Source organism: Hypanus sabinus, chromosome X1 (genome assembly GCF_030144855.1).
Source record: "Hypanus sabinus isolate sHypSab1 chromosome X1, sHypSab1.hap1, whole genome shotgun sequence".
Lineage (NCBI taxonomy): Eukaryota > Metazoa > Chordata > Chondrichthyes > Myliobatiformes > Dasyatidae > Hypanus > Hypanus sabinus.
Genome location: NC_082738.1, coordinates 33,308,020 through 33,321,487, shown reverse-complemented (window position 1 = coordinate 33,321,487; position 13,468 = coordinate 33,308,020). Strand labels below are relative to the sequence as shown.

Below are 13,468 nucleotides of genomic sequence, written 5' to 3'. Positions count from 1 at the left end.
TCTGATTCCTGTCGTACTCCTCCTTCCCCCCCCCCCCCCACCCAGTGTTCCCCTGAACAGTTACAATGCCAGGACCAGTACTTCTTATCTCTCACTGTCTGCACTCTGCACTGACCGATTGCATCACAGTAATCTGAATGTGTGGAAAGAGACGTTGCAGTGGACTCTGCCCAGTACATCAAGGGCACTCCCCCCCCCACCCCCCCCCCCCCCACCATCGGTAGTATCTACAGGAAGTGCTGCCTTAACAAAGGAACATAGAAATATAGAAAACCTACAGCACAATACAGGCCCTTCAGCCCACCAATTTGTGCTGAACATGTCCTTACCTTAGAAATTACCTTGCGTTACCCATAACCCTCTATTTTTTTTAGCTCCATGCACCTGTCGAGGAGTCTCTTAAAAGACCCTATCGTTTCAGTCTCCACCTATCAATGCCCCACTGTAACCTCTGACAGCCCTCCACACTATCCACAACACCTTCAACCTTTGTGTCATCAGCAAATTTACTAACCCATCCCTCCACTTCCTCATCCAGGTCATTTATAAAAATCACGAAGAGTAAGGGTCCCAGAACAGATCCCTGAGGCACTCCACTGGTGACCAAACTCCATGCAGAATATGATCCGTCTACAACCACTCTTTGCCTTGTGTGTGCAAGCCAGTTCTGGATCCACAAAGCAATGTCCCCTGGGATCCCATTCCTCCTTACTTTCTCAATAAGCCTTGCATGGGGTACCTTATCAAATGCCTTGCTGAAATCCATATACACTACATCTACTGCTCTACCCTCATCAATGTGTTTAGTCACATCCTCAAAAAATTCAATCAGTCTTGTAAGGCACGACCTGTCTTTGACAAAGCCATGCTGACTATTCCTAATCATATTATGCCTCTACAAATGTTCATAAATCCTGCTTCTCAGGATCTTCTCCATCAATTTACCAATCACTGAGGTAAGACTGACTGGTCTATAATTTCCTGGGCTATCTCTACTCCCTTTCTTGAATAAGGGAACAACATCCGCAACCCTCCAATCCTCCGGAACCTCTCCCGTCCCCAGTGATGATGCAAAGGTGGGGTGAAGCTGAGAACCAGAAAGGTGATTCGACCCCCTCCAGTCCTCTCCTATCATTTCGCATTTTCCCCTCCCCCTCCTACTTTCAAATCTCTTACTATCTTTCCTTTCAGTTAGTCCTGATGAAGGGTCTCAACCCAAAATGTCGACAGTGCTTCTCCTTATAGATGCTGCCTGGCCTGCTGCGTTCCAACAGCATTTTGTGTGTGTAACTCCCTGAAGTCTGCTTTCAGGACCTCCTCCCTTTTCCTGCCTATGTCATTGGTACTAATATGGACCACAGCCCCATCTGTTCTCCTTCCCACTTCAGGATATTGTGGACGTGATCAGAAACATCCCAGACCCTGGCACCTGGGAGGCAAACTATGAGACAAAAATCCATCATCAGAGATCCCCACCATCCGAGCCATCCCATCTTCTCACAGCTCCCATCAGGCGGGAGGTTCAGAAGCCTGGAGTCCCACACCACCAGGTCCAGGAACAGCTACTTCCCTTCAACCATTCGGTTCCTGAACCAACCGGCACAACCCTGATCACCACCTCAGTACAGCAACACTGCAGCCTTGCCTTTGATTGCTTCTTTGTGCAAAACAGGAATTTTGTGCACTCTCTTTCTCCACTCTTATTTATGCCCTTCATGTTGTCTGGAATTTAAAGCTGACATTCTCTCTCTTTCCCAGTTCTATGGCCTGAAACATTTTTCACGGCTCCTCTGTTCCCAGATGCCAAGCATTCCTGCAAAGGATCTTTGGGACATAGAACAGACCCTTTGGCTCAGATGTCTCTGCCAAACTAAACTAATCCCTTCTGCCTGCACAATGTCCACCTCCCTCCATTCCCTTCACATCCACGTGTCTGTCTAAGCCCCTCTGCTGCATGGATTAGAGGACATGAGCTAGAAGGAGAGGCTGGACAAACTTGAGTTGTTTTCTCTGGAGTGGTGGAGGCTGAGGAGAGATCTGAGAGGTTTGTAAGATCATGAGAGGCACTGATAGATTAGACAGCCGGAATCTTTCACCCCCGGGGTCGCATTGTCTAGTCCCAGAAGGCATGCATTTAAGGTGAGAGGGGTTAAATTCTAAGGAGATGTACAGCGCAAGTTGTTTTTCTTACACACAGACAGTGGCAGGTGTCTGGAATGTGCTGCCAGGGTGATGGTGGAATATGGACATTGTGTCAACAGAAGGGATTAGTTTAGTTGGGTGCTTAATTATGTTTAACTAGTTTGGCACAGACAAGGCAGGCCCCGAACCCATCATCTGCTTCTGAGGAAGCGATCCTCCCGTTTGCAGCACCTGGGCACCATTCCCCACCCCCCTCCACCGTCCTCCACACCACCCTCTCCTCGCACTCCCCACCCCATACCATCCCAACTGCTTCCTCAAGAAGGAGTCCTCCCCGTCCCCTCCATCTTGCCCCATCCCACCCCCTCTCCTCAGGGAAGAGGTTTCCTCCCGGTTGTGGTATCCCCACCTCTCCCCACCCTCCCCCTCACCTGCTTCCTGAGGAAGGGCTCCTCCCGGTTGCAGTACCAGCACACAGCCAGGTGCAGGGTGGAGAGGAGGGTGCCGCTGACCACTGCCACCCTCGTGCGGACTGGCAGCATGGCATAGACGACGTGGATGGAGAGGACAGACCACCAGAGGCCGCCAGAGGGGCTGGGGGGCCGCAGCGTGAGCAGGAGGGCCGCCTGCACCGCCAGCAGCAGCCCCACCACCAGGTAGCAGGCCAGGTTGACCCGGTCAGGCTGGGGGCTGGAGCCGAGACTGCAGGCCCCTGCCAGCAGGAGCAGGAGGGTGGCGGCGGCCGACAGCACACCCAGGTAGGGGGCCCGCAGGGGCCCCTGGGCGCAATGCAGGGCGGTGAGGAGGCCGCATGCCAGTGCCAGCAGGGCCAGCAGCATGGTGAGGCTGCCCTGGTTAAGGCGCAGCAGGTAATGCTGGTAGAGAGATTCCAGCTTCTCAGACTTGAACTGCTTAGAGAGGAAGACCCTCCGCACACTCTGCCACAGGGAGGGGCAGACGGGCCGCCCTACATCCCCCTCACTTTCCGCTCGGGAACCAGGGCGAAGAGGAGACTCCTCCCCTTTGGATGGGCTGTGGTCTCCCACCTCCTTTCCCGGGGAAGAGAGTGGCAGAGCAGGCTCTGTCACTGGCTCGGCCCAGCAGCTGAGGGATAATGCCCCACAATGGCCAGGGCGGAAGGCATCATCAGGGGTGGGAGATGGATGAGGAGGGGGCTGCGTAGATTCAGACCAGCTGGATTTGTGGTCACCAAGCAGAGTACCTCCGAACCAGGACATGCTGGAAGAGGAGTGGGGGGGTGGAGGGGTGAGGGGAGGAAGGGTTTGGAGGGAGGGAGAGAGAGAGGATGATAGAGGAAAAATGGGAGTGCGTTGTAGGGAGAGAGGGTGAGGGTAGAATGAGTAATGACAGAGAAATGGACAGAGGGAGGTGGGAGGGAGAGAGGGAAACAGAGGAGGGGGTGGAAAGAGAAGGAGCATATTAGAGGTGGGGGGGGGGAAAGACAAGAAATATATGCGTAAGACAAAGAGAAACTGATTAAAGGAGCGCCGGGAGACGCTGTGAGAGGGTCTGGGTGCAGGGAGCACCATGCTGTGGGAGGGGAGGTGAGGAGGGAGCGCCCCCCCGCTGTGAGAGGGGAGGTGCGGAGGGAGCGCCCCCCCCCCGCTGTGGGAGGTGCAGCGAGGAGGGAGCACCCCACCTTTGGAGGGGCGGTGAGGGGGAGCGCCTCGCTATCGGTCGGGCGGTGAGCAGGGAGCGCTGTGCTGTGAGAGGGGTGGGAGGAGGGAGCAACCCTTTGTCGGATGGACGGTGAGGAGGGAGCGCCCCTCTGTCGGACGGGAGGAAAGGAGGAATGCCCCTCTATCGGACGGACGGTGAGGAGGGAACGCCAATCTATCGGACGGACAGTGAGGAGGGAGCGCCCATATGTCAGACGGGCGGAGAGGACTGAGCGCCACTCTGTCGGACGGGCTGAGATGAGGGAGCGCCCCTCTGTCGGACAGGTAGAGAGAAGGGAGCACACCGCTGTCGAACGGGCAGTGAGGAGGGAGCGCCGTGCTGTGGGAGGGGCGGTGAGGGGGGAGAGCCGTGCTGTGGGAGGGGCGGTGAGGGGGGAGCGCCGTGCTGTGGGAGGGGCGGTGAGGGGGAGCGCCGTGCTGTGGGAGGGGCGGTGAGGAGGGTGCGCCGTGCTGTAGGAGGGGCAGTGAGGAGGGTGAGCTCCGCTATGGGAGGGTCGGTGATAAGGGAGCGCCCCGCCTTTGGAGGGGCGGTGAGGAGGGAGCGCCCCCTGAAGGAGGAATGGTCAGGAGAGAACCCCACGCTGTGGGCGGGGTGGAGAAGAGGGAGCGCCCCGCTGTGGGAGGGGCGGTTAGGAGGGAGCACTGTACTGGAGGGAAGGACGGTGAGGAGGGAGCACCCCGCAGACAGATGGGCGGAGATGAGAGCGCACCTCTGTCGGACGGGAGGAGAGAAGGGGGAGCCCCTCTGTCAGACGGTCGTATAAGAGGGAGCGCCCCATTGTCGGAGAGGAGGGTGGAGGGAGCGCCCCAATGTGGGGTGGGCATTGAGGAGGCGGGGTGGTGAGGAGGGAAAACCCCGCTGTGGGAGGGGTGAAGAGGGAGCGCCTCACTGTAAAATTGGCGGTGAGAAGGGAGCACCGTGTTGCTGTGAGTGGGCTGTGAGGAGGGTGCGCCCCGCTGTGGGAGGGGTGGTGAGGAGCCTGCACCCCGCTGTGGGAGGGGCGGTGAGGAGCCTGCGCCACGCTGTGGGAGGGGCGGTGAGGAGGGTGCGCCCCGCTGTGGGAGGGGCGGTGAGGAGCCTGCGCCCCGCTGTGGGAGGGGCGGTGAGGAGCCTGCGCCCCGCTGTGGGAGGGGCGGTGAGGAGCCTGCGCCCCGCTGTGGGAGGGGCGGTGAGGAGCCTGCGCCCCGCTGTGGGAGGGGCGGTGAGGAGCCTGCGCCCCGCTGTGGGAGGGGTGGTGAGGAGGGAGCACTGTACTGGAGGGAAGGACGGTGAGGAGGGAGCACCCCGCAGACAGATGGGCGGAGATGAGAGCGCACCTCTGTCGGACGGGAGGAGAGAAGGGGGAGCCCCTCTGTCGGACGGTCGTATAAGAGGGAGCGCCTTGTTGTCGGACGAGCGGAGAGGAGGGAGCGCCCCGCTGTGGGAGGGGTGGTGAGGAGCCTGCACCCCGCTGTGGGAGGGGCGGTGAGGAGCCTGCGCCACGCTGTGGGAGGGGCGGTGAGGAGGGTGCGCCCCGCTGTGGGAGGGGCGGTGAGGAGCCTGCGCCCCGCTGTGGGAGGGGCGGTGAGGAGCCTGCGCCCCGCTGTGGGAGGGGCGGTGAGGAGCCTGCGCCCCGCTGTGGGAGGGGCGGTGAGGAGCCTGCGCCCCGCTGTGGGAGGGGTGGTGAGGAGGGAGCACTGTACTGGAGGGAAGGACGGTGAGGAGGGAGCACCCCGCAGACAGATGGGCGGAGATGAGAGCGCACCTCTGTCGGACGGGAGGAGAGAAGGGGGAGCCCCTCTGTCGGACGGTCGTATAAGAGGGAGCGCCTTGTTGTCGGACGAGCGGAGAGGAGGGAGCGCCCCGCTGTCGGAGAGGAGGGTGGAGGGAGCGCCCCAATGTGGGGTGGGCATTGAGGAGGCGGGGTGGTGAGGAGGGAAAACCCCACTGTGGGAGGGGTGAAGAGGGAGCGCCTCACTGTAAAATTGGCGGTGAGAAGGGAGCACCGTGTTGCTGTGAGTGGGCTGTGAGGAGGGTGCGCCCCGCTGTGGGAGGGGTGGTGAGGAGCCTGCACCCCGCTGTGGGAGGGGTGGTGAGGAGCCTGCGCCCCGCTGTGGGAGGGGCGGTGAGGAGCCTGCACCCCGCTGTGGGAGGGGCGGTGAGGAGCCTGCGCCACGCTGTGGGAGGGGTGGTGAGGAGGGTGCGCCCCGCTGTGGGAGGGGTGGTGAGGAGCCTGCGCCCCGCTGTGGGAGGGGCGGTGAGGAGCCTGTGCCCCGCTGTGGGAGGGGCGTTGAGGAGCCTGCGCCCCGCTGTGGGAGGGGTGGTGAGGAGGGAGCACTGTACTGGAGGGAAGGACGGTGAGGAGGGAGCACCCCGCAGACAGATGGGCGGAGATGAGAGCGCACCTCTGTCGGACGGGAGGAGAGAAGGGGGAGCCCCTCTGTCGGACGGTCGTATAAGAGGGAGCGCCTTGTTGTCGGACGAGCGGAGAGGAGGGAGCGCCCCACTGTCGGAGAGGAGGGTTGGGGGAGCGGCACAATGTGGGGTGGGCATTGAGGAGGCGGGGTGGTGAGGAGGGAAAACCCCACTGTGGGAGGGGTGAAGAGGGAGCGCCTCACTGTAAAATTGGCGGTGAGAAGGGAGCACCGTGTTGCTGTGAGTGGGCTGTGAGGAGGGTGCGCCCCGCTGTGGGAGGGGTGGTGAGGAGCCTGCACCCCGCTGTGGGAGGGGTGGTGAGGAGGGTGTGCCCCGCTGTGGGAGGGGCGGTGAGGAGCCTGCGCCACGCTGTGGGAGGGGCGGTGAGGAGCCTGCGCCCCGCTGTGGGAGGGGCGGTGAGGAGCCTGCGCCCCGCTGTGGGAGGGGCGGTGAGGAGCCTGCGCCCGCTGTGGGAGGGGCGGTGAGGAGCCTGTGCCCCGCTGTGGGAGGGGCGGTGAGGAGGGTGTGCCCCGCTGTGGGAGGGGCGGTGAGGAGCCTGCGCCACGCTGTGGGAGGGGCGGTGAGGAGCCTGCGCCCTGCTGTGGGAGGGGCGGTGAGGAGGGTGCGCCACGCTGTGGGAGGGGCGGTGAGGAGCCTGCGCCCCGCTGTGGGAGGGGCGGTGAGGAGCCTGCGCCCCGCTGTGGGAGGGGCGGAGAGGAGCCTGCGCCCCGCTGTGGGAGGGGCGGTGAGGAGCCTGCGCCCCGCTGTGGGAGGGGCGGTGAGGAGGGTGCGCCCCGCTGTGGGAGGGGCGGTGAGGAGGGTGCGCCTGCTGTGGGAGGGGCGGTGAGGAGCCTGCGCCCCGCTGTGGGAGGGGCTGTGAGGAGGGTGCGCCCCGCAGTGGGTGGGGCGGTGAGGAGGGTGTGCCCCGCTGTGGGAGGGGCGGTGAGGAGCCTGCGCCCCGCTGTGGGAGGGGCGGAGAGGAGCCTGCGCCCCGCTGTGGGAGGGGCGGTGAAGAGCCTGCGCCCCGCTGTGGGAGGGGCGGTGAGGAGGGTGCGCCCCGCTGTGGGAGGGGCGGTGAGGAGGGTGTGCCCCGCTGTGGGAGGGGCGGTGAGGAGGGTGCGCCCCGCTGTGGGAGGGGCGGTGAGGAGCCTGCGCCCCGCTGTGGGAGGGGCGGTGAGGAGGGTGCGCCCTGCTGTGGGAGGGGCGGTGAGGAGGGTGCGCCCTGCTGTGGGAGGGGCGGTGAGGAGCCTGCGTCCCGCTGTGGGAGGGGCGGTGAGGAGCCTGCGCCCCACTGTGGGAGGGGCGGTGAGGAGCCTGCGCCACGCTGTGGGAGGTGCGGTGAGGAGCCTGCGCCCCGCTGTGGGAGGGGTGGTGAGGAGGGTGCGCCCCGCTGTGGGAGGGGAGGTGAGGAGCCTGCGCCCCGCTGTGGGAGGGGCGGTGAGGAGCCTGCGCCCCGCTGTGTGGGATGGGTGGTGAGGAGCCTGCGCCCCGCTGTGGGAGGGGCGGTGAGGAGGGTGCGCCCCGCTGTGGGAGGGGCTGTGAGGAGCCTGCACCCCGCTGTGGGAGGGGCGGTGAGGAGCCTGCGCCCCGCTGTGGGAGGGGCGGTGAGGAGGGTGCGCCCCGCTGTGGGAGGGGCGGTGAGGAGGGTGCGCCCCGCTGTGGGAGGGACGGTGAGGAGCCTGCGCCCCGCTGTGGGAGGGGCGGTGAGGAGGGTGCGCCCTGCTGTGGAGGGGCGGTGAGGAGGGTGCGCCCTGCTGTGGGAGGGGCTGTGAGGAGCCTGCGCCCCGCTGTGGGAGGGGCGGTGAGGAGGGTGTGCCCCGCTGTGGGAGGGGCGGTGAGGAGCCTGCGCCCCGCTGTGGGAGGTGCGGTGAGGAGCCTGCGCCCCGCTGTGGGAGGGGCGGTGAGGAGCCTGCGCCCCGCTGTGGGAGGGGCTGTGAGGAGGGTGCGCCCCGCTGTGGGAGGGGTGGTGAGGAGCCTGCGCCCCGCTGTGGGAGGGGCGGTGAGGAGGGAGCACTGTACTTGTGGGAAGGACGGTGAGGGGGTAGCGCCTCACCTTTGGAGGGGCGGTAAGGAGGGAGCGCTGTGCCGTGAGACGGCTGGTAATGAGGGAGCGCCTCTTTTTTCCCCCGTGAGAGGGATGGAGAAGAGGGAGCACCTCATTGTCTGATGGACAGCGATGAGGGAGCGCCCCTCTGTCGTACGGGAGGAGAGGAGGAACACCCTCTGTCAGACGGGCGAATATGAGGGAGCGGGTTCCACCTTCTTCTGACGAACGAACATGAGGGAGCGCCCCTTTGTCTGACGGGCAGAGATGAGGGAGCGCCCCCCCCCCCCCCCCCCCCCCCCCCCCCGCTATCGGACGGGCAGAGTGGAGGGAGCACCGTGCTTTGGTAGGGGTGGTGAGCAGGGAGCGCTGCGCTGCAGGAACCCGCCAAAGAATTCCTCGCTGAGACTTACCTAGTTTCCACATCCAATGCAGATGCGTCCTGGGACACTGTTTCACTGAGGGGACCCTCTTATTGATCTGACCACAGGGACAAAGAGAGACACACCTTCCATCAGCAAGCAGCCAGTTCCAGATCCACCCTCTACATCCCTCTCACAGCACACGGAACGTTATTCCTGCATTTTCCTCCTTCCCAATGTTGGCACAGTGGGATCCAGAGGGTGCAGGTTGAAGGTGAGAGGGAGAGATTTAATAGGAAACTGAGGGGCAACTTTTTCGCCCAGAGCCTGATGGATGTATGGATCAAGCTGCCAGATTGAGGCAGGGACATTAACAACATTTAAAAAGCACTTGGGCAATTCCATGTATGGGAAATGTTTATAAGAATGTGGGCCAAATGCTTAGATTGGAAGCATCATATGGGAGCCTTGACTGACATGGACCGGTCTGACCAGTTTCTGAGCTGTGTGACTCTATAACCAATCCTGATGTCGAACCAAACCAGTCCAATTTGGGTCGAGACGTGGGGGGGGGGGGTGGTTGGTGAAAGGGCTGTAGGGGGAAGAGGGAGTGGGGGTAGTTTGGAGAGGGAGGATGTGGGGAGAGGGTGGAAGGGGTGGGGAAGACATCCATAAGTTAGGGTTAATGTATTAGCATGTGTAGATGATTGGTTAACCAACAGAAGGAAAAGCTGGGATAAATAGGTGTTTCTCTGGTTGGCAGTCAGTAGTGAGTGGACCAATCGTGGCTTATCTAAGTTTGCTGGTGATACTAAACTGAGTGGAAAAGCTGATTGAGTAGAGAATGTGGAGAGTCTACAGAGAGATATAGATAGGTTAAGTGAGTGGGCAAGGGTCTGGTGTCTGAAGCACAATGTTGGTAAATATGAGGTCATCCTCTTTGGAAAGAAAACTAGAAGATCAGATTATAAGTTCAGTGGTGCAAGACTGCTGTGTACTGCAGAACCTGGGAGTGCTCGTGCACAAATGGCAAAAGGTTGGTTTGCAGATCCAACAGGTTATCGATAAGGCCAATGCAATGTCAGTCTTCATTGTTAGAGGAGTTGAATTTAAGGGCAGGGAGGTTATACTGCAACTGTACAGGGTACTGGTAAGGCCACACTTGGAATATTGCTTGCAGTCCTGGTCTCAAAACTTGAAAAGTACACTGACTTTGGAGACAGCGCAGAGGTTGATTCTGGAGATGAGGGGGTTAATCTATGAGGAGAGATTGCGTCACCTGGGACTATACTCACTGGAATTTGAAGAATTAGAAGGAATTTTATAGGAACATCTAAAATTATGAAAAGGATAAGATAGCGGCAGAAAAGTGGCTTCTACTGTGAGTGTGACGCCAACTAGAGGACATGGTCTCAAAATTCAGCAGAACAGTTTAGGACCGAGATGAGGAAAAATTGCTTTTCTCAGAGAGTAATGAATCTGTGGAATTCTCTGCCCAGAGAAGCAGCAGAGGCTACATCATTAAATATATTTAAGACACAGAGAGATAAATTTCTGCATAACAAGGGAAAAGACAAACCCACGACCAGATCAGCCATCATCTTATTGAACGGTGGAACAGACTCGACGGGCCAGATGGTCTACTCCTAATCCTGTTTCTTATATTCTTAGGGGGGAAAAGATGAGGGAATAGGAGAGTATTGGGCACTCCTTTCCCACCCTTCCTCCTCAGCCCCCCATGATTCTCTCCCTCCCCAGCACTACTGGGTGAGCCATCGTGAGTGGGTCCAGCTAACCCAGATGCTTGTAAGAACACTCTCAGAGACCACTCTCCCTCCCCGAAGAACGACAGATGTACCACTGAGGAATGGGGCAGAGGTCCCTCCAGACCTATTCCTGGGACGGAGGGTGTGTCCAGTGGGGAGAGATCGAGTGGACTGGGGTTGGGGGCAGCCAGAGGAGATCTCATCGAAAGATACCGACAGCTCAAAGGGGAGAGGGAGGGTATTTCTCCTGGGCTGCGGAGTCTACGATAAGGGGATCGGCTCTCATAATAAGGAGACAGGGATGGCAAGACATTTCTTCCCCACCCCGAGATGAGGGTAGGGGGTGGGTTGAAACTTCAGAACTCTTCCCCTGAGAAGCTTGGTTGCTGAGGGTGCTCTGGAGATGGGGTTGGTGTGGAGAGAGTGAGTCTGAGGGATGAGAGCTCCTGTAATCCCTCTCTGTCTCTATGACCCCCCATCCTCCCCTACACCCCTCTCTGTCTCTATGACCCCCCATCCTCCCCTACACCCCTCTCTGTCTCTATGACCCCCCCATCCTCCCCTACACCCCTCTCTGTCTCTATGAACCCTCCCGTATCTACAACCCGCCCGTCTCAGTGATAGCCTCCCTCTCCATCTCGGGGAGCGGGGGATACCTGTTATTTCGGGAATTTGTGCATTTATTTGGGGAGTGGGGTGAACCTCATCTTCCGTCCACTAAACCGACCGTATGTATCTAGGCATCGCCACGGAACAGGGGAAAGACCCGGGCTGCGCTGCGGTCATTCACTCACCTGGGACGCCGTCTCCGATCCTGTGAGCAGAGTGTCAAGGAGGGCTGCCTTTGGCTTCCCTCCCTCCCCTCTCGTTACTTCCTTCCCTCCCCTCTCCCTCCCCCTCCCCCCCCCTCGCCGCACCCCCACTCCCCGGCTTCTCCGCTACTCCTTCTACAGCGGTCCTTCGTACTTTCCCCCAGCACTCTCGCTCTCCATCCCCTCCCTGGAAAATAAAACGCCCTTTACCCCGGATCTGTAATAATCTCTGGAAAATTAAACAGGCTCCTTGTCGTAATTCATACTTAAAGCGACAGGCCCCAGTCATAGCGCACCCCCACCTCCTGTAACGGAGAAGGCGAGGGAGCGGGGATTCATAATGTGCATTTTAAAACGGCAGGATTAAAAATGGTTACAGGGAATCAGGTGGCATCTGCGTGTGCCAAAGAGAATCAGGTGTGGGACTTTGAGAACCAGAGAGTGCGAGTGCGATAGAGCGAGTGCGCGTAAGGTTAATCAGATGTCTCGGTTTGCGTGCAAAGGTGAATTAGGTGTGTTTTTTTGTGTGTGAAGGTGCGTATCTGTGAGTGTGTTGTTTGTAAATCAAATGCATGTGCAGAACAGAAGATTTGAGTGTGTGCGCGCCTGCACATTCACACCAGAGAGCGCCTGTGAACGATGATCAGATTTTATGTATGCACGTCTGTGTGTGAGGGAGGGGAGAGGGAGATTCAAATGCTGTACAAAATAACACCGTTATACATAGCAGAATTAGGCCATTCGGCCCATCAAGTCTTTTCACTATTCAATAATGGCTAATTTTCCCTCTCGACCCCATTCTTCTGCCTTCTCCCTGTAACCTTTGACGCTCTTTACTAATGAAGAACCCATCAACCTCTACTTTAAATCTACTTAATTACTTGGCCACCACTACCGTCTGCAGCAACGAATTCTACAAATTCCCCACCCTGGCTAAAGAAATTCCTCCCTATCTCTGTCCTTGTATTCTGAGGCTGTGCCCTCTGGACCCCATTCGTTCCATGTCCACTCTATCTAGGTCTTTCAATATTTGATAGGTTTCAATGATATCCTCCCCGCCCCCACCATTCTTCTTAAACTGCAGAGAGTACGGGCAGAGCCATCAACCGCTCCTCAGACGTTAACCCTTTAATTCCCATAATCATTCTCGTGAACCATAAATGCAAATTCTCAAATTTTAAAAAAGTTGGAAACATGAACAAGGACACCATTGGTAAAACAGTCTGGTCCCAGAAGTGGCGTCTTCTTTTTGCTTTGAGGGAAAGGGCGATTTTGCTGGAGTGGTTTTTCCATGGCCACTGCCAGCCATGGTACCCGCAGGCAAAATGGGTAACTCGATGGTAACTCCTGCATCCTCGATCAGCTCAGCAACAACTCAGAACCGCGGCCTGTCCACTGTTGGGGCTGAACCAGGATCTGCCCTTTCCCCTCGGTTGTGGACAGACTCTGACCAGTCAACTCGAAGAGTTTGCTCCTGTTGTAGCTCCAGTAACGCCAGGATGGGATGCTAGATCAATACAATAGCCCGCAAAACTCCGACACACACAGGTACAGTAAGATACACAGTGCATACAGAGGCACTCACTCTCATTACCAAACACACAGACTTTTACCTACACAGGTGCACACACCACAGATACAAACTTATGCAAACTAGATGCACACACAAACTGTACATGAACGGACAAACAGACCCATGCAAAAACTCTCAAACTGGCAGAAGCTTCATTTCCCTCATTCTTCGTGTTCCCAATCCTACAACCTCAGGCACACCCAATACCCCACCCCCCGCCAGCTGACATCCAGTTAACACCAGCTAGAGCTGTGATATGGGAAGGAGCAGGGGGCAGCTTGTGTACAGCAAGAGATCACCATTAATGACCAGATATTCTGCCCTCTACCCCTCCAGTGGTGCACCACTTCCCCCTCACCCCTCCCGCAAGGGACAACCCCGCAACCCATTTTGATGTTCAGACATGGGGGTAAGGAGATGGGGGTCCCTCTGAGGGAGGTGAAGAGGAGGCTACTGGACTTGAAGTTAGAAGTGGGAGTGCTAGAGGGATCTAGGTGGACAGGTCTCAGGTAGACAGGTAGTGAAAAAGGCATTTGTGCATGAGCCTTCATCACTCCAGGCACGGAGTACAAATGTATAAGTAGAGGTCACCCTGCTAAAAGAAAGATGCCGTTAGCCTGGAAAGAGTTTGGAGATTAACAAGGAGGTTGCTATGATTAGGAGGACTGAGCTAT

The 13,468-nt window shown here is 58.7% G+C and overlaps 1 protein-coding gene across 1 annotated transcript in view; it reads right to left on the bottom strand.

Annotated features, from left to right (window-relative positions):
• The window catches only part of LOC132384782 (adenylate cyclase type 5-like), a 179,267-nt gene extending 167,975 nt beyond the window's left edge, over window positions 1-11,292 (bottom strand). Inside the window, exons 1-3 of the mRNA XM_059956276.1 lie at window positions 11,204-11,292; window positions 8,695-8,761; window positions 2,574-3,381 (exon numbers count right to left, since the gene is read on the bottom strand). Of these exons, the coding sequence (XP_059812259.1) occupies window positions 2,574-3,380 (807 nt within the window). The 5' untranslated portion in view covers window position 3,381; window positions 8,695-8,761; window positions 11,204-11,292. The remainder of the gene's footprint in view (window positions 1-2,573; window positions 3,382-8,694; window positions 8,762-11,203) is intronic.
• Window positions 11,293-13,468: the final 2,176 nt, after the last annotated feature.